General features: G+C 48.7%; 10 protein-coding genes across 10 annotated transcripts; 5 read left to right on the plus strand and 5 right to left on the minus strand.

The window, feature by feature from the left end:
* Window positions 1-357: 357 nt before the first annotated feature.
* N7509_000777 (uncharacterized protein) lies at window positions 358-730 on the minus strand (the record flags this gene model as incomplete). Its single annotated transcript, XM_056625414.1, has 2 exons — window positions 358-484; window positions 522-730. 2 exons carry the CDS (start codon window positions 728-730, stop codon window positions 358-360), a joined length of 336 nt encoding a protein of 111 aa, XP_056493996.1.
* Window positions 731-2785: 2055 nt separating this feature from the next.
* On the plus strand, window positions 2786-3446 carry N7509_000778 (uncharacterized protein; the record flags this gene model as incomplete). The annotated part of the gene is made up of 2 exons (XM_056625415.1): window positions 2786-3057; window positions 3194-3446. 2 exons carry the CDS (start codon window positions 2786-2788, stop codon window positions 3444-3446), a joined length of 525 nt encoding a protein of 174 aa, XP_056493997.1.
* A 427-nt stretch (window positions 3447-3873) lies between these two features.
* N7509_000779 (WD40 repeat and Utp12 domain-containing protein) lies at window positions 3874-6425 on the minus strand (the record flags this gene model as incomplete). The annotated part of the gene is made up of 2 exons (XM_056625416.1): window positions 3874-5782; window positions 5866-6425. The coding sequence occupies 2 exons, from the start codon at window positions 6423-6425 to the stop codon at window positions 3874-3876; spliced, it is 2469 nt and encodes an 822-aa protein (XP_056493998.1).
* Window positions 6426-9116: 2691 nt separating this feature from the next.
* On the plus strand, window positions 9117-11794 carry N7509_000780 (putative transcription regulator BDF1; the record flags this gene model as incomplete). The annotated part of the gene is made up of 5 exons (XM_056625417.1): window positions 9117-9220; window positions 9288-9434; window positions 9499-10556; window positions 10624-11387; window positions 11459-11794. The coding sequence occupies 5 exons, from the start codon at window positions 9117-9119 to the stop codon at window positions 11792-11794; spliced, it is 2409 nt and encodes an 802-aa protein (XP_056493999.1).
* Window positions 11795-12258: 464 nt separating this feature from the next.
* N7509_000781 (uncharacterized protein) lies at window positions 12259-13855 on the plus strand (the record flags this gene model as incomplete). Its single annotated transcript, XM_056625418.1, has 5 exons — window positions 12259-12269; window positions 12345-12516; window positions 12644-12742; window positions 12834-13456; window positions 13576-13855. 5 exons carry the CDS (start codon window positions 12259-12261, stop codon window positions 13853-13855), a joined length of 1185 nt encoding a protein of 394 aa, XP_056494000.1.
* Window positions 13856-14116: 261 nt separating this feature from the next.
* N7509_000782 (uncharacterized protein) lies at window positions 14117-15509 on the minus strand (the record flags this gene model as incomplete). Its single annotated transcript, XM_056625419.1, has 2 exons — window positions 14117-15416; window positions 15469-15509. 2 exons carry the CDS (start codon window positions 15507-15509, stop codon window positions 14117-14119), a joined length of 1341 nt encoding a protein of 446 aa, XP_056494001.1.
* Window positions 15510-17187: 1678 nt separating this feature from the next.
* Window positions 17188-20462, plus strand: N7509_000783 (ankyrin repeat domain-containing protein; the record flags this gene model as incomplete). The annotated part of the gene is made up of 3 exons (XM_056625420.1): window positions 17188-17476; window positions 17533-18070; window positions 18149-20462. 3 exons carry the CDS (start codon window positions 17188-17190, stop codon window positions 20460-20462), a joined length of 3141 nt encoding a protein of 1046 aa, XP_056494002.1.
* Window positions 20463-20947: 485 nt separating this feature from the next.
* On the plus strand, window positions 20948-21297 carry dph3 (CSL family zinc fnger-containing protein; the record flags this gene model as incomplete). The annotated part of the gene is made up of 2 exons (XM_056625421.1): window positions 20948-21142; window positions 21238-21297. 2 exons carry the CDS (start codon window positions 20948-20950, stop codon window positions 21295-21297), a joined length of 255 nt encoding a protein of 84 aa, XP_056494003.1.
* Window positions 21298-22214: 917 nt separating this feature from the next.
* N7509_000785 (frataxin family protein) lies at window positions 22215-22926 on the minus strand (the record flags this gene model as incomplete). Its single annotated transcript, XM_056625422.1, has 2 exons — window positions 22215-22490; window positions 22549-22926. The coding sequence occupies 2 exons, from the start codon at window positions 22924-22926 to the stop codon at window positions 22215-22217; spliced, it is 654 nt and encodes a 217-aa protein (XP_056494004.1).
* A 632-nt stretch (window positions 22927-23558) lies between these two features.
* N7509_000786 (uncharacterized protein) lies at window positions 23559-26131 on the minus strand (the record flags this gene model as incomplete). The annotated part of the gene is made up of 7 exons (XM_056625423.1): window positions 23559-23581; window positions 23632-24144; window positions 24210-24290; window positions 24351-24501; window positions 24553-24624; window positions 25169-25379; window positions 25431-26131. The coding sequence occupies 7 exons, from the start codon at window positions 26129-26131 to the stop codon at window positions 23559-23561; spliced, it is 1752 nt and encodes a 583-aa protein (XP_056494005.1).
* Between the last annotated feature and the right edge of the window lie 965 nt (window positions 26132-27096).

Here is a 27096-nt window from a genome sequence, read left to right on the forward strand (position 1 = left end):
TCCCATTAACTCTTTTTCCCGGGTAGACAGACTCTTCTAAGAAAATCGCTCGAATGCGTTCGGCTTAGAGATGAAGAGGTCCAAACTCGACTCAAGAGGCTCTCCTATATCATAATCAAGCTCCTCTACAACAAGTGGTTCTCAAGAAGCTCCTGTGCAACAGCAGTTGGAAACGGGGCCGTATACTGTTCATTGGATACCTGAATGAAAATAGCCTTCTTTTCCCAAATCCGAGAGAATATTTCCAACAATCTCTTCGGTGTATGATAAATAACTAGTAGCGGCCAGTATCTGCTCGTTCTTCAATTCACCAGCATGCTTCAAGAAAGTTTTGACGAAATGTCCTGCACCTCTGGGTCAGTCTTTGTTTGAAAGCACGAAAAATTGGGCCATGTGGCCCGTATACTGGGCGGCATCAAAGAGAGAAAGCTTAGCCTGTTTTCCGACAGGAAAAAAGAATTGGAAAGAGCCGTCCTCGGCCCGTCTGAAAAACTTTGTGAAATTGCTCACGTAGTAAGTACCCAGGAAGGATATAGCTGCAATCAATGCCTAAGTCACGAATATACTGCTCCACTCGGGCCTTGCTATCGAAGTGGGGAACATGAGTGAGACGTCCCTCACTTTCCTCTGTGACAGTGCGCAGCGAGGAAAGTATGAGGTGAGAAACGCCAGGGGTCTTAAAAACATTAGCAAAGTTCTTGCTTTGAGAATATTCCACGTCGCGGTCCATGGCCTCCCAGTAATTGGTGACCAGGAAAACAGTGTCAGAGCCCTTGATGGCCGTAGTCAAAGAGTCAGGTGAGCTCAAATCTGCCTAAATGTCATGAAAATGTGACTTTCATTACTTCTTTTTCTTTTAAAGGATGTGCTTCGCAGATGCGGAGGGAAATCTACAGTAGCCACTTCAACGCCACGGCCTCCCAGGCCTTGGGCCTACTTCTTTGTGGTAACTATCGCGAGTAATGCTACGATGTTTGAGCCCATTCGAGAGCTGGGGATCGGTGAATATCGAATTTGTCACGAAAACGCCCTATTCTCCAGTGGCACCCAATATGGTGGTAATCTAAGATAGTGGAAAAGTAGTAAAGTAAGCGGTTGAAGACCAAATGTGAAAATGGAGGTTCTGCAAATGAAGAATACAATAAGTCAAGGTAAGTTTGCCGTCTTTTATAGATTTTACGGCGATCTAAAATCTCCCTTGTATTCAGGATAAATCAGCAAGCTCGGCTTATCCATGCATTGGTCCAGGGGTATGTAATCGAGAGCACTGGTAGGTGGACACCCCTAACCAGTATTCGGACACCCCCAATCCCTAATTAGGAATGGCACGGTATATGTAATACTTGGGATGATATGTATTGTTACCAAATCGACGTTTTGAGGGTGTTCTTTTTGGCCATCACGTATAGCTTGTGTGGCGGTCGTCGTAGTGGTGGAATACACCATGTTGTATACGGTCGCAATCGTGAGTGATCGTAGGTCTGGAGACCCTCGGTGCTAGTACAATATAGTATACAGGGGTTGATTTCCTTTTGATTGTAGATTTACATGGTTCAGCATAATGGCAATGTATAGTAGTGGTTTGTGACTGATACAGCGCCCGCTATATGACTGTAGAGTTGCGAATAACTTCATTTTCCGCCGATAGGGTAGCTTTTTGGTAAATTACAACAACTTTGCTGAAATAATTTTCCATACAGGTGGTGGAACATCAAAAATGCTTTGATGGTTCAACCTTCTCCTGCTCGCTATACAAATTTGTATGGCGAGCGGGAGAAAATAGTACCATCGATACTTTAAGGATTCTACCACCACCGCCACACCAGCACTATAAGTGATGGCCAAAAAACGCAGTCAAAACAGCGGCGTGGTAACAATACAAATCCTCCTAGTATCGCACATACCATGCTTTTCCAAATTGGACTGAGAGGGTGTTCGAATAGGTGATAGAGGTGTCCTACCAGTTCTCGTAATCTCGGCCTTGAAGTCACCATCAAGCCTGCGGCTTGTGGAGGGGGCAGCCAGTAAGAACGGAAGATGTACATATCTTGGTGGGGCTAGCACCTCAACATTGGGATCTTAAATGGAATATACCTTTTAAAACACGCAGGCAGTCGAATAATTCCGAAATAACACATCAATTCAATCACAAAATTAGGACTGATCATGCTGGTTTCTGCAGCCTCAATCACAAAGTGGGGTATGTGGTATTTCTAGCAAGCATATACACCTAGTGACCTAGTAGTTAGTAGCAGTAGCCTGGGGCAGTATACTATAATATCAGATTACTCGAAATAAGCTTACACGAGCACTAGCCGGAACTGAGTAGTCACATTACTAGTAAGTATTATAAGAACTGAAGCTTGGACAATCCTCTCATAATGAGACAAACAAGTGTTCCAAAGCTGACACCTGAAAAAAAGAAATTTTATAACTCACGACCACCCCCTTCATTCCGTACAAGTTCGAAAAGCTTCAACCAACCCAACGACCAACCTTGGAACAACCTCTTGAAAAAGCAAATCCTTTCCGCAAAATACCCAGCCAAGTAGCTCCCTCCGATCCACTAAATCAGGAGACAAGATTTCCCGAGCCATCATCACCAAGTCAAGATCGATCATCTACCGTCGATCCCCCCCCCCACACCTCTTCAAGAATCTTCTTGGCATCATCACTGGCATCATCACTGGCATCCTCATCTTTTCAACCCCCCCTACCACCAAATCATTAACTCTCAATCGTATAATCACAACCACAATATCAATTCCAACCAGCCACCGCCAAAATGCGCCTCTTGACCCTGACCCCCTTCCTAGCATCTATCACCCTCGCAACGGCAAGCACCCTAAACATCACCGTCCTATCCGCCCACAACAACCGCTCAACCATCGAATGCTGGGCCCTAGAACCAGGCTTCACAACCTCCACAACAGCCGGAACATCCGGAACCGAAGTCCTCAATCTAGGTCCTGTCGGCGGTCTCAATGCCGGTAATGCTTCGTACTCGGTTCTCCCGGCTAAATTCGATGGAGGGAGACATAATGCGCCCGCACTACTGTACGTTTGATGATTTTGTTATTTGTTTATTCTGGCATTCAATCCGCCCGAAACCTTGGGAGAGGATTGATTCTGGAAAAGAGCAGAAAAGAAAGAGTATAGTAGCTAATCGCATCTTCTTCTTCTCGTTACTCAGATGGGTCGTCTTCCTCTCAGGACTAGCCCATATTACTCTCCCCAACTCAACGGCAGAGGCATACATACCTGGCGGCAAAAATGGGGCTATTCTCGCTCTCGATACGGCGGATGTTAGCTCCCTGGGTCATATTACTAAGTATCCTTCCCAGGAGAGTACTGTTGCGTTGCAAATTCCCCTTGGCCAGGGTGGTATTCCTGGTCATGCTGTTTTGCATGATGGGGCTTGTAAGGGGGTGGAGTTGCAGGTTTGATCTTGTTGAATGGAGGGATTTGAATTTAGATTTGGATTTGGATGATGGGTGTATATAGTATGTGTACCTACCAGTGGTAGTTAGGTAGTTAAGCTTGAAAGACGAAGTCTGTGATGGGTTTATGAAGACAAAACTACTAGTACACTTTTGAGTACGAATCTAAAGAACAGACACGTCAAGCTTGTAAATTCATTCAATTGAGTCGATTCAGTGTGGCTATAGACATAGTTTCCACAAACCAGACAAGACGCAGGTCATGCATGCCAGTATATAATTCTTTTGGGAGAAAAAAGGTAAAAAAAGGTAAAGTAAACATAAACATGCAAACAAAAGCCAACAGAAAAAAACGTCTTTCCCCGAATTCGTACATAGGAATTCCATCCCTCTTCAAGTTCTTCTTCATCTTTCTTTCCAGAAGTCAATCGCTTCATTTCTTACCACCCTTCTTCTTTCCACCCGTCTTGGGCTTCTTTGTGGGCGGCGGCACAGACTCAACAGCATCATCGGATACCTCATCCTCGGTATCAGCGACGAAATCCACCATCGAACCCTCGCTGTCCTCATCATCATCCTCGTTCTCTTCAAGGGACTCCTCGGCATCGGAAGAACCAGCCGACTCTTCCGCCTCGACGTCAAGGATATCATCGACCTCATCGTCGTCGTCGTCTTCGCTTCCATCATCCTCATCATCCTCCGACTCATCAACACCATTCATCATAGACTCGTCCTCGTCAAAGGCCTGGTCACGGAGAGACTTCGTCCGAGGCTTAGCCTCGGTCTCACTATCCTCGTCATCATCGTGACCCTCGACATAAATAACATTGTCCTCATCTTCACTATCCATCCCCTCGTCTCCACCGCGAATCGACTGTCGCAGACCAAGCTGCGCATCCAGCATATCCAGCTTACCCTTCAGCAGCAGCAACGAGGGCAGACTGGACGACCGCTGGTCCATGACCTTGTACAGCGTAGCCATGCGCTTCAGAAGCTCAGGCTGTCCAGCCAACGCACCGCCATGCGCGACGCAGGTCCACTGCACCCAGACAAGGAGGTGTCCATACCGACCAGGGCGGGAAGAGAGACGCTCAGCGAGACGCTGGAGCAGAGTCGCCGCGAGCGAGGACTCGAGGCGCTGGATGGTTGTGCGGATAATGGAGGTGTCGCCAGTGTGGAAGCAGGACTCAAGCATGGCGTTATCGTTCGTCTTGAGGGATTGAGTCAGGACAGTCGCCAATGAGACGCCGGTGGGGATCTGCTGCACTGCCGCTGTGGGTTTGCCGGGGATCAGGGCGCCGGGCAAGACGTCGTCGTCGAGTTCGGCCTCAACGTCAACTTCTTGTCCTGCGTTTGCACGCATGAGTTCGCCGAAGGAGGGCTCGGCACCTGCCTCTTCCTCCTCCTCTTCGTCATCTGACGCGGCGTTGTTCATCTCGACGTCGGATTCAGGGGCGGTGGTGGTGTTGCTGGTGGACTTGTTCTTTTTCTCGGTGGGCTTGACGACGTCTTCGTTGTCGGAGTCTTCGCTTCCAGAGACGGAGGCCGCGTCGTCGCGGAATTCGCCCATCTCGATATCGTCGTCCAGGATGTTACCCTGCTCCACGGCCATGTGCTTCTCATCAACGCGGCTCTCGCCAGAGCCCTTGGCGCCATTTGTGGAAACCGAGGTAACGGCCTGGCTTGACTTGCTCTTCACGACGGCCTTGGCGCCTGTGAATGCGAGTTCGTCGGTGCTCTCGTCGATGACCTTCACGCGCTCGAAAACGGGGATGACACCACCCTCGGTGTAGGCGACGATAATTTCATTGCCGTTGAAGAGGGTCGATACTACTGGCACGCAGGCATCTGAGGAGTCGGAGCGGGTGATCTTAAGAGTGGCATTGGCCTTTTGGGTCATTTGTTTCCGGTTAGCCTTGGCGCTGCTGCCGGACTGCGCATTCTGGGGCTGGAAGAAGGGTTTCGTGAAAAGTTCGATGGTACCGTCTTCGGTGACGGCGGCCAGGATTTGCTTCTCGGGGGCGGCGGAGCTAGCGTTCAGAGAAACTGATGAGACTTCCTGGTCGGCCACGAGGTTGCGCACAAGCTTCTGAGCTCCGGCATCGAAGACGTTGATGAATCGATCGCCGTCGGAGGCGAGGAATGCGCCCGTGCCAGCGGACTCTTGGGAAGAAGAAATGACGGTGTGGATCTGGTTGCGCATTGCGGGGAACTTGGCCGGCTCGTCGGAGTTTTCCACATCTATTAAGAAGGGGGTTTGGGAGGCACAGATAACGGGCTGGTTAGAAGGGACGGGGCGGGAGAGAGCAGTGAAGATAGAAGATGTGGGCAGGTGAATCGTCCTAATGGGAGAATCTGTCAGTAAAATGGAAGGGTAATAAAACGAATTGTCAAACAAGACTCGAGTCCTCGGGGTAGATCATACTTAATGCTTTGACCTGTGCGCAAATCCCATTGGACAAGCTTGTTATCACCTCCAATACTCCAAGCCTCCTGGGCGGGCTTTCCAGCAGTGAACTTGAAATCCTTGATACCCTTGTCATGTGCGCCGGTCAGGGTGCCGACAATCTTGTCCTCGGACGGGGAGAACATGCGGATATCCGAGGTGTTGGTACCGAACGCAACGACAATATCGCCCTGCTCCAGACCGTCGGCTCCGTTGACATCGGATCCACGCTTGCGCTTTTTCTTGGACTGGTCGCGACTCTTTCCCTGGCCTCCATAATACCCCCAGTCCAACGAAGTGATTGTCTCCTTCGGGCTCAGCGCATGCTCGCACTGTAGTCGGCCGGTGTTGGTATCGTGGATGCGAAGGTGCTGCGCATCGAGTCCTTGGATGACGGATGCGAAAAGCGCCAATTGGTACTCCGACGGAGAGAATGCAGCTCGCAGGATAGACGACTTGCTACCGATTGACGAGAGGCCCGCGGCGGGCGATGCGGCCGACGAGACCTTGCTCGCGGGGCGAGATGTCTTCTTGCCCATTTTTTTGGCGGTTGCGGTTGGCGGTAGCTTTTTTTTTCCGGGTTCCTTCACGACTTTTTGTCGGGTGACGAGGAATAAGTGTGGAGGCGAAGTAACTGGTAATTGACGGTCCCCGAATTAATAAGGAGATTCCCACGATAAAATCACAAAGCCCGGGGGACGACAGGCTGGAGGTTCTGGGACTCTGGAGGTCTGATGCGGAAAGGAAAAAAATGTTTGAGTAGGTTCCGGTTGGAGCTAGTCTTGATGTGGTAAGCGCGGTGGTCTGCTCTTATCTAATCGGGTTCAGCCACATTTATCTGCCACAGTCAGCCACAGTGTGGCACCAGCAGGAACCGGGGAGATTCGATAATATCAATAGTTCAAGTTGGAAATAGAAATAAATAATTAAGAATAGTAATTCATCAATAAGTATTCTTCACGGTCACACTATCTACAGTTCCACCTGAACATGTCACACCTGTGTGTGAAGTGTTTTGAGGTTCGGTGTCTCCGTAGGATAGTGCCGGGTAGGCTTACATGGTACTGCCCAGGTGGTATATATATTTCTTGAAACGGTCACGACCGTGACAGTGGAAATTGAAATGCCCGGGCGGGCTTTCAAGTTGTTTACTAGTTCAAGTTTCTTCTACACATACAGCCACAAGAATATCCGCTCAATGGTCCACTGGAAGCTGAAGGCGAATTATTGTTTTGAATTTCTCGGATTGCCTCTATTCCAAGGGTTCTTTTGATGATGGCCTTGACCTGATCTGTAAGGGTCGGAAATGGGAGATGATGATTGGAGAACTGCCCCCAGGTCACCGTGCAGGAGAAATGCTGAAAATTACAAATCAAAAAATGAAATATGAGCCATACTTGTAGTAAATTTGAAGCTTCCAAGGTTGAGCAGTGGAAGGTTTATAGATCTGACGTGGGTACCAACATGACCAGGGCTTTGCGGTCCTCTCGGTTTCTCCATTTCCTGTGTTAGTAATAATGGTCTTTTTATTTGTTATCAATTCCATCGTGTTCTTTATAATATAAGCGAATGCGAGTACTCGAAAAGTTTGTTAGATTAACCAGTGCTGGTCAGTAACCACTCATATCTTGTTCGGGTCGGCAGAAAAGATCCGCTGCCGAGGCGAGTCGAACGGCAGACCTCGACTATAGGCAAGCTGGCCTCGATGGCCCTGTGCCCCTGCAAAGAATGCCGATGGTACCTTTTCGCAAAAAGGCCATCCAAAATCGTCAGCAGAATTCCCCAACAGGCTTGGCGTCTCTCGGGCCTCGGGGATGACAGGCGCTAGCATGGTGTCTGCATCTATACCTCGCTTGTTGGAGATTGTATTACTATATAGGGAGCGTAGCTTATGATGATGATTATAATTATGATTATGATTACTACTAGAGCTAGATACTAACCCCATAATGGACCATAATTAACTGTGCACCATCCATCCATAGCACAGAGTGTATACAGCCGATCGCCGGAAGGGGAGATCACGTGTGGTGACGTTGGGACTCGACGGATCAGACGCTCGAGCCAAGGGCTGACCAGGGCAGACCTAGACCAGGGCCAGATGGAGAAGAGAGAGAGAGAGGAGAGAGGAGGACAATTAGAGTCAGGAGTTGAATGGTCATTTCCATCCCCTGCAGATTCGGTGACTCATTGATTGCAACAAAGACCACAAAGCAGAGTTGTGATTAAGATGCTTCTAGAATGTCAACTGTCACAAAAGAATATATTCTTTAGCAAGGATTAAAAAGCAAGAAATAAAAAAGCAAGAAAAGAAAAAGAAAAACAAATCAAAACAGTATACTCTGTACTGTACTCTAGGCATACCGCCAGACCAATCCAGCTGAATGCAAATTTTTTTTCCCTGCAATACGGTACGGTACCCAGGGCGGGCCAATCAGGGGGGGCGGCTAGCCAGCCACCAACCAATCAACGATGAGCGGACCCAGCAGAATCCGGGCGAACGAGCCTGGTGGAACTCGGTGCGTTTGTACTTAAGGATTCTTATCCCCTCCGAGCCTTTTTCTTGGAGCTCCCTCCTATTTTTACCTATTTTCTTTCCTGGCCCCCTTGACCGCCCACGTATCCAAGGTCACCCTTTGGTCCCATTTCCCCCCCTAAAACATAACACAGATCTTCCGACGCGTCGCGTGCCCCCCCCTTTTATTTTTTATTTTTTAACTGGTCACTTCCCCCACCTCCCCCCTTTCCCCAATTATTATTTGATAATTCCGCTTTCCCTGCTTTTATCCGAGTCCGAGCCACACCTTCCCACCTCAGTCTCGATCTCAGCCTCAGGCATCCCAGGGCTCTCCTCTTATCCCTTATCGACCTTGATCCCGTGACTTACCTGTTCCTCCCACCCACGTGATCACTCGACCGCCTTTCTTGGCAGTATTAATTTCTTTGCCCCCGTTCGCATTCTCCACTCTTTCTATCTTTCGGATCTTGCGCCCAATTTCTCTACCAGCTCCATCTTTATCGTCAACCTACCCCTCTCTGTCCCCTCTACCCTTTCTCCATCTCATATTTCATCGCGTGTTTTTGATTCCTCCCGCGCGACTCTCCCAATTTAGCTCGTGATTGCGCGCGGAGAGCAGAGTGTATCCAGTTTCCAGCTCGCGCAACCCGATATCTCTCACCTGTCCGTGACTTCTTTTAAAGCCTGTACTTTGATCCTCTCGTTGCTCCATATGGCCACTCCGCCTCCAGAGGCTGCTCCAGTCGTCAAGGAAGAGAAGCCTCAGCTGCCTCCTTCACCGACTGGAGCGTCTGCCCCAGATGTCGCGTTCACTAGGTAAGCCATCTACCCATCTTGCCCATCCATCTTGGCCCCGCGCACTTGCGCTGACTTTCCTCTTCAGTGGTCAGAATGCAGCGATTGGCCTGAAGACAGATTCTCCCGCTCCTACTCCCACCCCCGCAACGGAGAATGTTCCTGCGACAAATGGTCACTCTCCCAGCGCGCCTCCGACTACCAACGGAACCAGTGCAGCCGCATCACCTCCAAAGTCTCCCGCACCGGTGCCTAATTCTCCTCTCCATTTCGGCACCTCCAACTGCGCCAGCTACAAGTGAACCACCAGCAGTGAGCGCAAGTGTGATCGCGAGCGTGACCTCGCCTGCAACACCTGAGATCAACAAGTCTGAGGAGACCCCTGCTCCAGTTGAATCGCAACCCCCTGCGACCTCAGTAACTGCGAGCACTCCTACTGACAACACACCTCAACCTCAACCTGAAACTAAACCTGAACCTCAACCCTCTACAAACAGCTCTGCCGATATTCCCGCTGCGCCACTAGCTGCTACAGACAACAAACCCGCCGAAAGTGAGGACAAAATGGCCATCGACAGTCCAGCTGAGGCAGCAGCTCCCTCAACTCAACTTCCTCATCACCCAACCACCACCGAAATCACCACCCCCATCCTTCCGTCAATTCAAACTGATCACGATCACGAAATGAAGGATGCTCCAGTCGCCCCGATGTCTCCTTCCAAGCTCTCTCGTGAGCGTGAGGCCGACCCCGCAGAGGAACCAGCGGCAAAGCGCACCAGGGTTGAAGGCCAAGATGCTGCCTCCAGGGAATACAGGATGGCTGTGCCCCCCACTCCTGCTGCCGCACCTCCCGCACCGGCGTCCGCGACCAGTGGAGCCAGAATCAGCAAGATGCAACAAAAGTTCATCCAAAAGTCTCTGACGACCCTGAAACGCATGCATGATTCGCGTTTCTACCGTGAAGCAGTCGACTGGGTGAAGTTGAACATCCCCAACTATCCCCACGTCATCACGGAGCCAATGGACTTGAGCACCATGGAGAAGAAGCTCAAGAATAACTTGTACTCATCTACCCAGGAGGTCTTCCGCGATTTTGATCTGATGGTCAACAATTCTCTGGTTTTCAACGGACCCGATCACCTGGTGTATCAGGAGGGTGACAAGTTAAAGCATACGTTCCATAAGCAGATGACCAACCTTCCCAAGCCCGATGAGGTTGAGGAGAAGAAGACAAAGAAGACGACTGAGAAGACCTCTGCCGCTCGGCGGGAACCTCGCACCTCGCTTGGAAGCACCACTGCCAAAGCAGCCTCCCCACAGAGTACCACCTTCGCATTGGGACCGGAAGGGACTCCCCGTCATTCGCCGGGATTCCACCAACCCGGATGGCCGCCCCAAGCGTTCGATCCATCCTCCCAAGCGAGACCTTCCCTACGCTACTAAGCCCAAGAAGAAGAAGTACCAGTGGGAACTGCGATTCTGCCAAGAAGCCCTGGAAGAGCTTTGGAAACCCAAGTATTCATTGAATGCAATCCCCTTCTATGCTCCCGTTGACCCTGTCGCACTCAACATCCCGACCTACCACAGCATTATCAAGAAGCCGATGGACATGACTAGCATCAAGAGCAAGCTGACTACCGGCCAGTACGAAAACTCGAAAGAGTTTGAAGCTGATGTCCGTCTCATGTTCAAGAACTGCTACCGATTTAACCTTCCTGGAGATCCCACCTACCAGTGCGGCAAGGCCCTTGAGGCCGTCTTTGACCTCAAGTGGGCACAGAAGCAGGAATATCTGGATCGCCACGAGCCACACCCCGAGCACAACTCCGATTCTTCCGAGGATGATAGTGAAGAGGAGGCTGAAAGTGACGAGGATGATGAGCAGCTCAGTGAACTCCAGAGGAAGATCGCCGAGATGTCCCGTCAGGTGGAAATGATTACCCAAAAGAAAAAGAAGACCCCCCCTACCAGCAAGAAGTCCGGCACCAAGACCAAGGCTGTCAAGAAGGACTCGAAGAAAGCTACCACTAAGAAGGAAAAGAAATCCAGCAAGCCCGCCAAGCCGGAGAAGGCGCGCTTCGTATCCTACAATGAGAAGCAGATTATCTCCAATGGCATTAGTGCTCTTCCCGACAAGAAAATGCAGCAGGCCCTCCAGATCATCCAGAGCAATGTTCCGTCTTTGAAGGTAGGCATTCCATTTTTGACCCCCATATTAATTTGTGGACTTTAACTAACATGGGTTCTCCCTTTCTACAGAACACTGCAGAGGCCGAGATTGAACTGGATATCGATGAACTTCCTAATGACGTCCTCCTTCTCCTGCTCAAGTTCGTTAAGAAGAACGCCCCGAATGTCGTGGACGACGAAGAGGAGATCCCCGGAAACCCGCACGTCTCCGCCGCGAAGCCCAAGAAAAACAAGCCTATGAGCAAGTTCGAGCAGGAAGCTCAGATCAACATGCTGGAGAGCAACCTTTCTCGCTTTGCCGGTGGTGGCGGCGGCGGTTCACCCGACCCTATGCCCTCGGTCGAGGCCATGGACTCTAGTGAGGATGAGTCGGATGATGACTCGGAGGAGAGTGAAGAGGAGTAAATACCCTCTTCTGGTTTTCCACCCACCCGCCCACCTTTTCGCGGCTTTTGCTGTTATTTGCGTTTTGAGCGTTTTGACTTTCCTTTCTACTGGCGAATCTTTCAATTCAAATCTCCACCATTTTTTCTCCCTGACCACGACACTTCCCTTTCCAAGGTCCGGATCGCTGGAGCTGCCTGCCCTTTTCTGCTTCTCTGCTGCCGTCTTTCTCTCTTCAATGCGAAGTCTCTAGGGCCAATCACCCTAACTCGCTTCTTGTACATACTTTTCTCTTTCTTCTTTCGTCTCTCGAAACAAAACTGAAGCAGGCAGCTTAGCTTCACTTGTATGATTATGAAAGAAACGCGCAAATGCCGAATATCTGCTTTTGGTGCTTAGCTCCTTGAAATTCAAATCTGCCCTGGAATAATCTCAGCGTATTGTAGTTTGAACACTGTCTCGTTCCTTAACACTATAGTTAGCCAATGGCAGCATAGTAAGTAGTAGCTCCCACTACTCCGGAGTAACCAACGCGGTTGTCGATGTCCTCGGGTTCACCCCGGCGGTGAAGTGAACCTCCCTTCATTCTCCCTCCACACCATGATTCCCCCTGCGACCCTTCCATTCTCGAACACAACCCCAAGTTTAAACGACTCTATGAGAACCTGACACTCAATATCCTCAATCCGGATGGCTCGACACGCGTCCACAGCGCCGACCCGGCGCGCACAGTCATTGCGGAGGTAAGTCGGGTGACGCGCACCGCCGTGGTATACCATACCAAACAAACAAACATATCGTGGATATACGTATGGCTGTACGACGAACAGAGCACCAATTCTAACGAATACCCTCGCGTCGTGTCAATAGGACCTGAAACAATGTCAAATCCGGAGCAGTAAGAGGCGAATCAAGGCGCGCATCCTCAAACAACTGGCGTTTGCTTCAGACAGCGGGATACCCGATGAGGTGAGTAGGGCAGCACAAACGACTTGGGATCTTCCCATGGGACACCGAGACTGATACTGATACTGATACTGATACTCTCCTTTCCGTGCAGTGCCACGATAATCTAGCCATAATATCGCTATACCTCGAAACCCCTTCCCCCGCAATCGAGCCTGAACCACTAGCTCCAGCACCAGCACCAGCTACGGACGAGAACGAAAACGAGAACAAGAACACCGACAACACAGCTCTCTCCCTCCTAGCCCCAGACTTCGACACCTTCTACACCACAATCCCAACCCTCTCCCTCCAACTCTCAACCCAACTCTCAAATTCAATATCAGAACTCCGCTCACTATCCAGCGACGATGAACCCTCAACCTCAACCTCAACCTCAAACGAACCCCCATCCTCCCGCTCAACATCAGCAACGCACCACGCCCGCACCCGAGCCCGAGAAAAACGACTCCGAACCTCAATGGCACCCGTGAAACCCTTATCAACGCAACTAGCCGACCAGGTTGCAAATCTGCGCCAGAGACAGTTATTCGAATTACCCACGGCCCGACGCGCGATGGCAGCGACGGCGGCGCAATTGTTGGCTGTTCAGACTGTTTTGCTGGAACGGGTGGTTGTTGTTCTTGAGAGGGGGATGCATGGGGCGTTGGCGAGGAGGATTAAGGCTCGCGCGGATCATTTGGGGATTGTTGCGAGGGGTGTGGAGGGGAAGGTTGAGTATGTATCCCATCCCATTCCCCTTTAGGATTATTTTTGTGTTTTTTCATCTTCATGTTTGAGTGTCATTATCATGAGGTTGTGGAGGGATTTGGCTAATCTGTTTGTTTGAACGATAGGGTTACTAAACTTGAGATCGGTGCTATGCTTTATACCCCTGAGACGCTTGCTGCGCTGGGAAAATATCGGGATAATTTGCGGGAATTGAGGGGTCGGCTTGATGAGCGGGAGATTGTGGCGAAGGAGGAGTTGAAGAAGTATGGGGATGTTGGGGAATTTGAAGTTGAGGAGGGGAGTGGAGGTGATGAAGGGACATTGGCGGAGATTGCGCGGCGGTATGGGGGGTTGTTGAAGGAGATTGAGAATGTTCGGATGGAGATTGCGAGGATCGGGGAATGATTTCTGGAGAAAATGTGTTTCCAATTGGTGACTGTGTGCGGCTTACGAGAGTTGACTGCATATTGAAGCATGATGAAGTGTTGAATGTCTGAAGTTCAACCTCATGCTTGACAGCTCTTCTATTGGAGGACGTTTTTTTATTTGAAGACAATATTTGACACATAATTTGAATACAAAAATTACAGACTAAAATCAAGTTTCCCTTATCTATCAGAGCTGGCGTAATTGAACAGTGTCCGGGTCTCTGCGCAATCCCACTTCTTAAGCAACCGTAGCCAACCGGCTACAAACCGGCACATTTTCCTTCCTCCCAGGCTCGGGGAATCCAGAAATATCAACGCCCTTCCGGAAAAGCAGACAATGAGTAGACCCACCAAAATGGAACATACCAATCTCGTCACCCTTCTCAACACGCTGACCTTCCGCGACAGTGATATCGCAAGTCGAGACTTCCGCCATGCCCACACCAATGAACGCCATAAGTCCGATAGCAGGCTCATCCGCCTCAATAAAGATCAGCGCACGTGTTGCAGCCGCAGTAATATACGCCTGGGAAATGACCTGGCCTTCAAGATCAATATCCTGAGAATGAGCAGCCGGATTTCCCACACCCTCAAATAGAGGCTCGGAATAATAAGTCCCATCAACCACATAAGCCTTAACCACCTTTCCAGAAACAGGCGCATGCCAACGATGATAACTCAATGCACTAAGGAACGCCTGGTAAATGGTTCCACCAACGAACTGCCCAGCAAGAGAGTCATGGCCCAGCATATCAAGAACGGAATAGGGCTGAGACTTGATCCAGAATCGATCACGAGCCTTGACATTATGAGCAATCCGGTATGGCTTTGATTCACACGCGTTAGCGATGACACTTCCATTTCCAGGTTCTGCGACTGGACGCATGCCATCATGCCATGTTCGCGTGAAGAAGTCGTCCCAGGACTTGAAGCCGTGATTTGGCGCTGACGGGTCACATTTGAACATTTGGTGGAACTCGAGATTCTCTGCGGCTATTGGGCCGATCTTTGCCGCGGCTGTTAATTCACTATATCCCGTTTCGCCGAACCATCCGAGAGAAGATGAGTCTAGGACGGCAGCGGAGGCGGGTGAGCGTAGGAAGTCGCCCCATGCGTTTAGGACTTTCTTTAACATTGCGTTGATTTCTCGGTCCAAGAATGCTGCGTAACCGCTGGGTGTGCCCATGGGCCAATCCAGGAGTGCGTTTATGGGTAACCCGACTAAGCCGACTCGGTGAGCTTTGTCGGTCCATGATGGTGCGGTGGTGAGTAGGTGGTTGAGAACGCGGAGGAAATGGTGATAGTCGCGAATCTCGGGGTGGCCGGTAGGGTCTTGTCGGTATGGTCTTTTATGAGGGACTTCTTCGAGCATGCCTTCGATGAGCATGTAGATTCGGGTGTTGGTTTCGATTAGGTGTTTGAATTCTTCCAGGACTGGGTGCAGGGTATGTTCTTTTTTGTCGACGTGCTTGATAATATCGCCGAGCCATTCACGGTGAGCGGTGTGGTCTGGATGCATCCATCCGCCGATTCTGATTCTGGGGTTAGGTTTCAAGGTTTCAAGTTGGCTTTAAGCTGTGATATACTTACTTATGGAGGTTGTGGGAGACTTCATTCTTCTTCGTCGACATGCTGGATGATATATGCCGTGTAAAGTAGTGTTTAGAGAATCAAATGTACGAGTAGTAAATAACGATGGAATCCTGGGGCTTCTTTCAGACTAAATAATACAAGAACTGACTGCGGGGCAGTGATCGTATGATATAATATAGTTCAAGTGGAAAGCTTAGCACTGAACTAGTCGATGTGGTGGGTGCTGCCAAGGATAAAACAAGAAAGATCCATGACGTCACCACGGCTCTATGGATGACATGTTGTTACTAAGAATTGCCCACCTGGCAGTTATTTATAGTAGTATGTTTAATTTTCCAAGAAACGTCAGACAAGTACTGGTATATTGATCTTGAAAAGGGAAATGCTATTCAATTATGGTGGTAGTGATAAATGCTGAAATAATCTACAATCTTCTAGCAAAATCGATATCATGCTCTATCTCAACCAGCCGAGGTCCTAAATACTTCTACATATGCACCACTTATTTTTCTAGTTCCAGCGCTTCATTTGACGAAACAGCCAGAATTCAGCCTCATTAAAAGACACATGCATCCACGTGATAATTAGCGGCTGAATGAGGGGTAATGGGGGCCATTGGTCATTTCAGCATAGTAAGCTGTTCGCTGTCACAACACCCAGACAGAAAGTCCCAGAGAGGATTGTCTCCTCAGGCCCGAGGTCCATTTATGAGTACAGTTGTACAGTTGTCATGTCAAATCCAAAAGATTATACAGTGGGCTGGATCTGTGCCCTTCCTACTGAATACCTCGCCGCTCAGGAGTTTTTGGATGAGGAGCATGACGGGCTAGAGTCATTACCCGCCCCCAGCAAAAATGAATACACCCTCGGAAGAATTGGTAAGCACAATGTGGCTATTGCTACAATGCCATTGGGCGAATATGGTATTGCATCGGCTGCGCGCGTAGCAGAAGAGATGCTGCATAGCTTTCCGAACATTCGCATCGGGCTACTGGTGGGCATTGGTGGCGGTGCACCAAGCCAAAGACATGATATCCGCCTCGGAGATGTTGTGGTTAGCATTCCTGGCAACGGATACGGAGGCGTCTTGCAGTTTGACTTCGGTAAAACTATACAAGGCCAAAGCTTTCAACTTACAGGTTATTTAGACCAGCCGCCTACTGTGCTTCGCACAGCGGTTGCTGGACTTAAAACCAAGTATGAGAGGAAAGGCCATCAGCTTGACCAGGCAATTGATCGTGTCTTGGTAAATAACCGACGACTGATCAGGAAGTATAAACGACCTGATCAGTCTAGCGATAAGCTGTACAGAAGTGATCACGTTGATGATGACCCGTCTTTTCTGATTATGCGGGAAGAGCGAAGTGAGGATGAGGACAATCCAATGATTCACTACGGTCTCATCGCATCCTCGAATAGCTTGATGAAAGACGCCCACGCCCGGGATAAACTTGCTATGGAAAAGGATGTCCTTTGTTTTGAAATGGAAGCAGCTGGCCTAATGAATAACTTCCCCTGCCTTGTAATTCGCGGCATATGTGATTACTCGGACTCACACAAGAACAAAGAGTGGCAAGGGTATGCTGCGATGGTCGCGGCAGCCTACACAAAAGATCTTCTGAATCGAATTGCCCCACAGCACATTGAGGCCGAGAAGAAGATTTCAGAACTTCTGGCTGCTGGTTAGTGGTTAGTTTATGGAACCAAACTGCTAAGATGCTAATCAACAAGCATTTAGTAAACGGAATTCGAGGTGACACCAAAGAGATTAGAACGGCAACAACCAATACCTTCGAGATTGTCACCGATCTTCATTCAAGCAAGGAAAAGCAGAATTATCAAAGAATTATGGAATGGCTCACGCCAATTGATTACGCTGTTCAGCAGAGTGATCTTGTCAGTCGTTGTCAAAAGGGAACCGGAACATGGTTTTTAGAGACGGATGAATTTCAACGGTGGGTGAAAACCCCAACCGAAGACCATAACCATACCCTCTTCTGTCCTGGTATACTGGGGCTGGGAAGACGATGATCACATCAACTGTGATTTCCTATCTACAAGGTCACTTCCAGAATGACCCGGGTGTTGGCATTGCGTATATTTTCTGCAACTTTCGACAGCAAGAGCAGCAAGCGACACACAACCTAATCGCAAGTTTGTTGAGGCAGTTAGCGAAAAATCAATTTTTTGAGCCGACGGAAAAGCTTTATAGTCGTCTCGAGAGCGGAAATAAGCGTCCGTCATTTGAAGATCTTCTTACGACATTGCATGATACCATCGCCATGCACTCAAGAGTGATTATTCTCGTGGATGCTTTGGACGAATATCAGGCGAATGAAGATCGTGGGCGTTTCCTAAAAGACCTGTTTCGCCTCCAATCCCACACTGGAACCAGCTGCAGTATCTTTGCGACTTCGCGATCCAACCATCTGATTGAAGACTTCTTCGAGAAGGCCTCCAGGCGGATAATCCGTGCAGAAGAGGCAGACGTACGGAAGTACCTTGAAATGAGAATAAAAAGTTTTCAATCAAAGGTGTTTAATGACATCTCTCTTGAGGAAGAGGTTAAAGACAAGATTACAGGCGTCATCGATGGAATGTAAGGAGCATTGTTAACCCTGAAATCTGGATTGAGAAAGAATGAAAAATAACAATTGCTAACTTGGATATGCGATAGGTTCCTCCTTGCAAAACTCTACATTGATACTCTTGCCTCAGAAACAACTCCTAAGGGTATAAGACGTGCATTGGCAGAATGGGAGCAAATTGCCAATCATTCCAAAGACCCGAGCAAACAAAAAACAACATTACTTGACCATGCATATGAAGTTGCACTACAAAGAATCCAACACCAGAAAGTGCAACATTTCATCCTTGCTAAAAAAGTCCTGTCGTGGGTGATCCATGCGAAGAGAAACTTGACACCATCGGAGCTCCAGCATGCCGTTGCTATTGAGATAGGTCTGCCAGAGTTTGATAAAGAGAACATTGCAGATATAGGACTCTCAGTTTCGGTATGTGGCGGGTTGGTTATCATTGACCAGGAGAGCCATGTTATACGCCTGGTCCATTACACCACACAAGAATTTTTGGAGCGTACCTGGAAAGACCGTTTTCCAAAATCACAGGCTGTAGTAGCAAAGGCCTGTATCTCATATCTCTCCTTGAAGGTTTTTGACTCCGGTCCATGTCCCACGGGGCTCTTGTTCAAAAAGCGACTGAATACTTACACTCTCTATGAATATGCCGCTCTACACTGGGGACACCATGCCAAAGAGGCTTTGATTGAGACCCAAAAGCCAGCTTGGAACCTCCTTCAGAAAAAGGAGCTGATAGCGGCGTATTCACAAGCTATACTCTTCTCTACTGCTATGTATAGTGAATTCCGCTCGGTGTCTGAAATGACGAACTTGCACATTGCAGCTTTCTTTGGGCTTTCAAATTGTATGCCAGCTCTGCTGAACTGCAAACGCCACCCTTATCTAGAGCGGGAGGATAATAGGTTGGGGAGAACACCGCTGTTCTGGGCGGTTGAGCATGGCTGGTGTGAGGTTGCAGAAAGTTTGATAGAAGGCGGGGCGGATATCGAGTTCTGTTCACCTCACACCGGAATAAATCCCCTACGTATAGCCATTTTCAACGGAAACGAGGCAATCGCAAAGCTATTACTCGATAGAGGAGCCAAGGTTTATCTTACTTCAAACCTAACCTGTGAGGCCATTGATTTTGCCGCTGACCAGGGAAATACAGGCGTACTGAAAGTATTGCTTGATAGAGAGGCGGGCATCGTGGATTCTGAGGCTATGATTCGTTCTGCTGCGGGTGGGCATGAAGAAACTATGAGGCTATTCATCGATCGAGGGGCTGGCAATAAGACAATTGCCGAGGCTATCAGCCATGCTGCTCGAGAAGGGCATGGAAGGCTGGTAAGGCTGGGGCTCGATCGATGTGTAGGCCTCGAGAAAGGTGACTGGAGAATGAAATCGGCTTTAGAATATGCCGCTCGGTATGGACACGAAGACATTGTCAGACTGCTCCTTAATCGTGGAGCTGCTACTGAGCCGCGGCGTCCTTGGAGAACTCCCATCATGGCTGCCGCCGAGAATGGACACAATAAAGTGGTGGAACTACTACTCGATCACAAAGCCGATATCAATCTTCATTCTGATTACGGGAATGCACTTTTGTGCGCGGTTCGTGGGGGACATGAAGAAACGGTTAAATTGCTACTCGATCACGGGGCTATACCGGGGCCCAACGAAGCCCTTCGAAATGCTGTAGCTGTTTACAGTGAAGTTGAGCAACTTTTGGCTTCTGAGACTGCCCGCGACCCGCCAATCAGAGTTAAGGTACCGGTTTTTGATAGGAAGAGCTGCACCCCGTTGCTATGGGCCGTTTCTTATAAAATGCCGGGAATTCTGAAGCTTCTCATCGACAGAGGCGCTGAAATCGAGTCGAGAGATAGATCTGGCCAAACCCCTCTAGCAATCGCCTCTCAATTGGGGGTTGAAGAGATGGTGAGATTCCTTCTTGAAAAAGGCGCGAAGGTTGACAAAAAGACATTCAAAGGCCTCACGCCACTTATTATAGCAGCTGAGATGGGACATGTCAATGTGGTCCAGGCTCTCCTAGATCACGGAGCCAAAGTTGAGAGAAAGGGTCATCTTGGCCTGACGGCACTGACAGCGGCCATTCGAGGAGGGCATGAGGAGGTAGTGAAACTGCTTCTTTATAACCATGCAAGTGTGACTCACAGAGGCTTTCAAGACAAGACGCCATTTCTACTGGCACTCGAGAATGGCAAAGAGGAGATTTTGCAACTTTTACGAGATAGTCCAACTCAAAGGTCTTCGAACTTAGTGGAAGACATCTCTGAGTTAGAGGAAGAACCTTCGGAAGAGGGTTATTTCGCATGGAAGGAAACTCAAAAATTATGGGAGATGCGTGTACAAGAGGCGAGGAGAAAAGTCCTTCAGGACCAGGCTTCATAACCTAGGTGGAGAACATCTGCAGATAAAGATGCATCCGAAGAGACGTCCAATAGCCATAAAGACAGCTAGTCTAATACTATGAACATGCCCATTCCCCTCTTGTTGATCGACGAGGTCATGATATTTGGGAACGAAGAGTCTTGACGGGCGCAACGGAGCAAGGCGATTCAAATTTCTGCCTGAGGCACGAAAGTCTCAACATGCTTATACTAGTAGGCTAGGCTCCCCAAAAGAGGAGCGGAACGGAAAAAGACTGAAAATTATTTGGAATATACTATCATGTGCTCCGTAGACTACGTGTATAATGTAACTGTAAACTATTGCATGTTATATACTCCGCAGTCACATGACCCTCCGCAACTTTTTCCGCCACCAAACTTTGCTTCACTTTTTGCCTCTTGCTTGGTTCCTGACTCAACCCTCACTCCTCAAAACAATCAAATAAGATAAGACAGGACAAGACAGTCTGCCTTGAGTCTTCCAAAATGGCCGACGACGCCCTCTCCATCTACGATGAGATCGAAATCGAAGACATGACCTTCGACCCCGCCATGCAGATCTACCACTTTCCCTGCCCATGCGGAGACCGCTTCGAGATCGCCATCGATGATTTGCGTGATGGGGAAGAAATTGCTGTGTGCCCGAGTTGCTCTTTGATGATCAAGGTTATTTTTGACTTGGTATGTTTGACCTAGAGGAAAAGTAGGCGGGCAAGCGGGGGAACGCGCGCTTTGCTTAACATTTGACCTGACTAATTCTTTTTCTCCACGTATAGAGCGATCTTCCTGCCCCGGATGATGGACCTGGCTCGGGCTCTGTTGCTGTACAGGCATGAGGTTGTCCCGCGACGATACAATAAACGTGAGACATGCTGGGGCTCTACCTCGACAGCGCAAGCGCCACTGCCGGCGAAATGAAACATGCTGCGACTTTATCTTAGCAGCGCCAGTGCCAGTGCTTGCTGAATGGAACACGCACAGGGCGAATACGACGCATCGCAGCGGCTTTCACACATACACTGCCGAGCTCAGCGGATACCCATCGATTTTGCAGGATCCGCGTGCCTACGCCAATCTATTCTATGAGATGTCTGGTTAGGCGCATGCGCGCTGGGAATCTGGTTGTCCCACGGACACGGGCTTTGCAGACGGAAGAGACCCTCTACCGCGAGACCGCTGCGCCACGAGTTGTTCTCGTCGTGATAAGAGTTTGTCGGAAACAGTTCAACTCAAAAGCTACAAGCTCCACACGCGCTGATCAAGAGACCGCGGACTCGCTTGGAGACACCCTTGTGTGTAAGATGGAACTGTTGATCACTTGGTAAACATAATGTCCCACCCTAAACCCGAGATGCCCAAGCCGAACCACTCGATTACGAAGCAGTTGCACTTGGATATCAGGAAGGAGGCCCATCTAGTAGTTATCTATCGACTACCAAGCCTACCTACGATACAAAGCAAATGAATTCCCTGGAATGCAAAAAATACAAGCCAATGAATCATACCTCACAATACCTACGATACAAAGCAAATGAATTCCCTGGAATGCAAAAAATACAAGCCAATGAATCATACCTCACAATAGTAAATGCAACCAAAACCTAAAATACAATGTGCCATCATACCCACGCATCACATCACAACTACAGAATCGATCAATTCTCCTTCTCAGCTACCAAAGCAGCCTTTCCTCGTCGCAAGATTCCTTCCCCGCCGTGTATTGCAGGCAGGGACATGCCCAAACTGCACAAATCTACTCCACAATCTGCGAATAAATATCTTTCGGCAAATTAATGTTCAACTCCGTGTTAAGCAGTTCCGTCAGATTAGACCCATCCCGCAAATAGATCCACTGCCCATTGGCGAATTCCCGCGTCTCGGCCTTTTCGTGCATGCGGTCGCCCTCAACGATCCAGTCATACCGCTTAGGTCCGGAGAGAGGCGATGAGAGCCAGATCTGCTTGTTGGGCGGTTGCTTGTTTAGGACGTAGGTTCCAGTACCGGGGACGGAGACGTTAAGAACGCCGGCCTGGTTTAGTTAGTGGGAATGGTTTGGAATGGATTACGTTGGAAGAAATTGAACTCACACTGTACTCAGCTTCAACGTCACTTCCTTCCTCTTGCGCCTTCTCTAGCTCCCCGAGCAACACATTGAAATAGTGCTCCGAGTACTCATAATACTCTTCCGCGGAGAGTGGCGTGGGTTCTGTGACGTGCGCTGCGGCGCCGGCAACGGGAGTTTGATTATGCGGTGGCTGGGGGTTCTCTGTGTCTGGCTGGAGGCCCTTGGAGAAGGAGCCGGTAGAGTGGAATGAGCGGGCTGTAGTAGCAATAGCTGGTGTAGAGCTATCGGAGCTTGAGCTTTGGCTCGGGCGGAGGAATCGGGTTGGTGGGGCGTTGAGCGCGGCAAGACGGGTCGGTCGGGCTGTGTAGCGGAGGATTCTGGGAGCTGTGCGGGAGAGCATTGTTGGTGGTGTTGGGACTCTCTTCTTGGGAGGGTTGAATGGGTGAGCTGAGAGGAGGAGAACTTGAATTCTATGGTGGAGGCGGAGGTCGTTCTTGTTGCGGAGAGGGCTACATCATCGTGCAGTACACCGCCTTCCGTATCTGGATGCGAAGTGGTGGTTGTCATTGATGATGTGCTTCCTGGTTTTTTGGGGGGCTTCATTTTGCTTAATTTTGCTTAATTTTTAATTAGATGGCTCGATTGAATTGGGGTTCGAAATGAGTGATTACATTCATGGATATGTAGTGTACCTAGGTATGGATGAGTCGTGGTGCACATATCGAGATAATCTGCGGACTGTGAGGTATAGGTAGAATGCACGAAAAGCAATTAATGTGAACAGAAAATATAGAATGGAGCAATTTGAAAGATCGGTTGCTTTTACATCCATTTTAACAGTATTTCTTCTTTCCTGATGCCTCTATGAAGGCCCTTTCCGATTACGAATTATTGTTCCGAAATAATACTCTCATAGTAACTCTTTTTTTATGTGGCACCGGCTTGAGTGCATATTGGAAAATATTAAAATCGGGAAACCACTGAGCTGGGCTTGTTCATAAATTGAGGTGGGTACAGCGAGCACAAAGTCTTTCAAAGCCTTGATTTGGATTTTGCTGTGCATGGAATTAGTAAAATGATTAGAACTAGGAGCCTATACTCTTACCTTCAAGCTCGGCCTTCTTTGACTTGAACCTTGCAGCTGGCGCTCCACTTGCAAGTCTTTCTGAGAGCGCATCAGTGGCATTGTAAACGGCCAGGACCCGTTCACTCCTAAGAGGAATATTCTGCAGCCGCTTCGTCTCCATCATACTGGCACCATCATTGATCTCAAGCTGTTTCTCCAGAAATTGGACGACTGAATCATGGAAGCCCTCAACGGGAAACACTCTATTGACCAAGCCCCAACTTTCCAACTCCTGCACGGTTAACTTTCGTCCAAACATGAGGAAGTCGTTCGCGCGAAGAACACCAATGTGTCTGGCGAAGTTGGTCGCAGATCCTGCTTCTGGAACCAAAGCTAATGAGTTAAAGGGTACCTGAAGATATGTGTTCTCGGCAGCAAGGACAATGTCAGCGATCCCTTGGAACCAAGCTGCACCTCCTCCAACTCCAGGGCCGTTCAAGGCCAAGACAAATACTTTCTTGTGGTCTATGAGTGATTTGAGCAGCTCGATCACTAGTGGAGTTAGTAGAGCATGTCAATAAAGAATTTTAATTTCTTTCTATAAAGATATTTCTTACCCAATGAAAAACGTTCGAGGTGGGCGAGTTTCAGTTGAACTTTCGTTAGGCGATCCGCCCCTTCGTCAAGTGGCCGCGAGCCTATATCCCCATATAGTTAACAAGACTATCACAAGAAAGAGGCGATCGGAATTGTCTGACCTCGCACATCAGCACCAGCCGAGAAGAAGCGACCTTCTCCCGTCAAGACGGTGAAAACAGTGGTTGGATCCTCTTCGAGCTCTCGCACTGCGTGCAAAGTATCCGCGAGAAGATTGCCTCCAAATGAATTCAGAGACTTGGGACGATTGAACTAGGATCTGTAAGTATCTCAAACTGTTTTAAGGAAACCTGGGCTCTTTACTTTGATGATCCCGATCTGACCCTTCACTTCAACTTTGATATCTGTGTAATGATATGGAACCATTGTTGCAGGCTGTGATATTGACTATTGTTATTCTCACAGTTTCAGAAAAAAAAAGAGATTGCCGTTTGACGATTCAATCAACGAGGCATATCGCCCCTTGCAGGGAAATCCCAGTAAGCACTTAGACCGCCGGGCCTGCTTGCCGTCGGTACCCCGCACGGAAGGCCTCGGATATGCCCCCACAAGACCGAGGCTGGCTTTATGTTGATCCTTTATGCTGAAATCAAAGCTTTTGGGTCTTGGAGTGGAAAGTTTATTCGTTTCGAGACCTGCCGCGCATCGATGACGTGGAAGGAATTGATTTTAGTTCACCCCACGAATAGAAATCTCGTCCTTTCGAAGACCTGCTTCTACTTCCGGAACTCCCAAGCTATACATACGTGTCCATCTATTGACTAACTAGTGCTGATCCTCGGTAAGAATTGTCCATCGTCTGTCGTATCTCGTATTCGAACAGGCAAAATCACCACCGATCGTCTAAAAGGGCTTACGAGTTCTCATGAAATCGCACGTCTCTCACCCGTCTGACAACATTGGAAAAGAATGATCTTACTGGCTCTTGCAGCCATAGCGGAAAATCCCTCAGTGAGCCAGCAACTCTCAGATGTCGAGGCAGCACAATCTGGCCACTTCTCCGTTCGAAAATATGCTCTAAGACCGCCTCCGAAACGATCTTCGTGCTCATAAGCTGCTGGCCAAACTCTCCTTGATATTCTGTGAAACCCTTGATCATAGGGGTCTTGACCCAGAGTGGATGAACGATACTAGAAATTATTAGCGTGACGATATTAGATTTCTAATCGTTGGCAACTGACCTGGTTCGCACGTTTGACGCATCGTACCAAAATTTCAATTCCTGCCGAAGGCCTTCGTGGAAGGCGAGAGCGCTGGCCTTGGAACAGCAATAATCTACCATCTCGCCGACAGCAACAAAGCTTGCAATACTTGCCATGGTAATCACATGGCCCTTATTCCTGCGAATCAAAGCAGGTAGGAATTCCTTCATGATCAAAAAATGCGAGATCGTGTTGACATCAAATGTCCGACGCAGCTCAATTTCTGACTTTTCGAGGATACTACCGTGGTAAAAGACGCCGGCATTATTGACGATAATCGTGGGGTCTCCATGTGTCTTTCGAACGAATGTGGCTACTTCGGAGAGAGACGCTGCGGACGTGATGTCTGTTTCGTAGAAAATTACGTTTTTCGGAAGCTTTGCTGTTGGTCGCTGAATATCGAGAATCACGACACGAACGTCTCTTTCGGAAAGGTCTTCCATGATTTGTTTTCCGATTCCTCCGTTGCCCCCTGTCAAAAGAACCAGCTCGTTCTCCGAAACCCATGGCTCGCTGACTTGGTAGTTGTTCAGAACTTTCTCTGAAATTTTGGAGTGGATGTAGTAGACAACGAGCAAGCTAGAAACGGCTGCAAATATTTTGAAAGCGGCTGAAGCATGCATGATTTTCGACAGCAATGCAAGCCACCCGACTGATGCGTCAAGACTTTGACTAGCCATGCTTTAAGATATCGATATCAAGAGATCGGTGGTTTAAAAAGCACAATCCTAGGAGATTTAAAGAAAACAGAAGAGCAGTTTTGACAACACTAAATCAAGAGCTGCTTCCCAGGCTTATTTATGATCGAAAGCCATTCACTAGACTTGAGCCTATGATGATCAACCGGCGGAAGATATAACCGACTGGTGGGTATTATTCAAAATACAAAGAGGAGGGTATAAAAAGAGACAAGCACATGGCAACCATCGAATCGTGTTACCCAGAGCTGACTCCGAGTCGGAGGCTAGCTGAAGTGATGAAGCGAGCGAGCCCCAGCAGCCTAGAAATTTTAATATTTTCTGCTCTTATTTGCTACCCAACACACCGTTTTCAGGCCAAGTACTTAGGCCCAACTAGATGGTAGATATGCGATCAAACCGCCGAACGAAGATGTTGGTAAACTTGTGACTGATATATGGGAGGCATTCGAGAACACCTTCCCTCATGCGGTGATGTAGTCAGACCCCGCATTCCGCCAATCGCTTCGAATCCACCATTTAGCGATATTGCAAAAGTACGAGCAACTTAAAAATAGAGTGCTTAGCCGACGGAGATTTTTAGGGGATTTTTAACGACGAAACGTGCCATGAAATAGTTAGTTAGTAGGATTCGTTTTAAGTTGGTTCGAGTCCGAGCATATGCGACGTAGGAATCTACTCTTTAAGCCTCTAGTGAAGCCTTTCGCCCCCAACTAAATCCCTCCAATTAAGAATTCTGCGCATCATCTTAGCATTATGTGACATAGCTCTCGCTTCCGATTGGCCTCTTCGCCCCGTTTTATTTGGGGGCTTGCACGATCTGATACCTTCTCCGATCGGATATATCTAGAAATCATACATCTAAAATATCAACTCCCACACTCAAGTTACTTACACAATGTATCTGCTAGGTCGTTATCCAGGGATTTCTCATAAATCTGGATTTG

This window comes from Penicillium cosmopolitanum (assembly GCF_028827165.1).
Source record: "Penicillium cosmopolitanum strain IBT 29677 chromosome Unknown utg000003l:1.0-3747932.0:1.0-3751027.0, whole genome shotgun sequence".
Classification (NCBI taxonomy): domain Eukaryota; kingdom Fungi; phylum Ascomycota; class Eurotiomycetes; order Eurotiales; family Aspergillaceae; genus Penicillium; species Penicillium cosmopolitanum.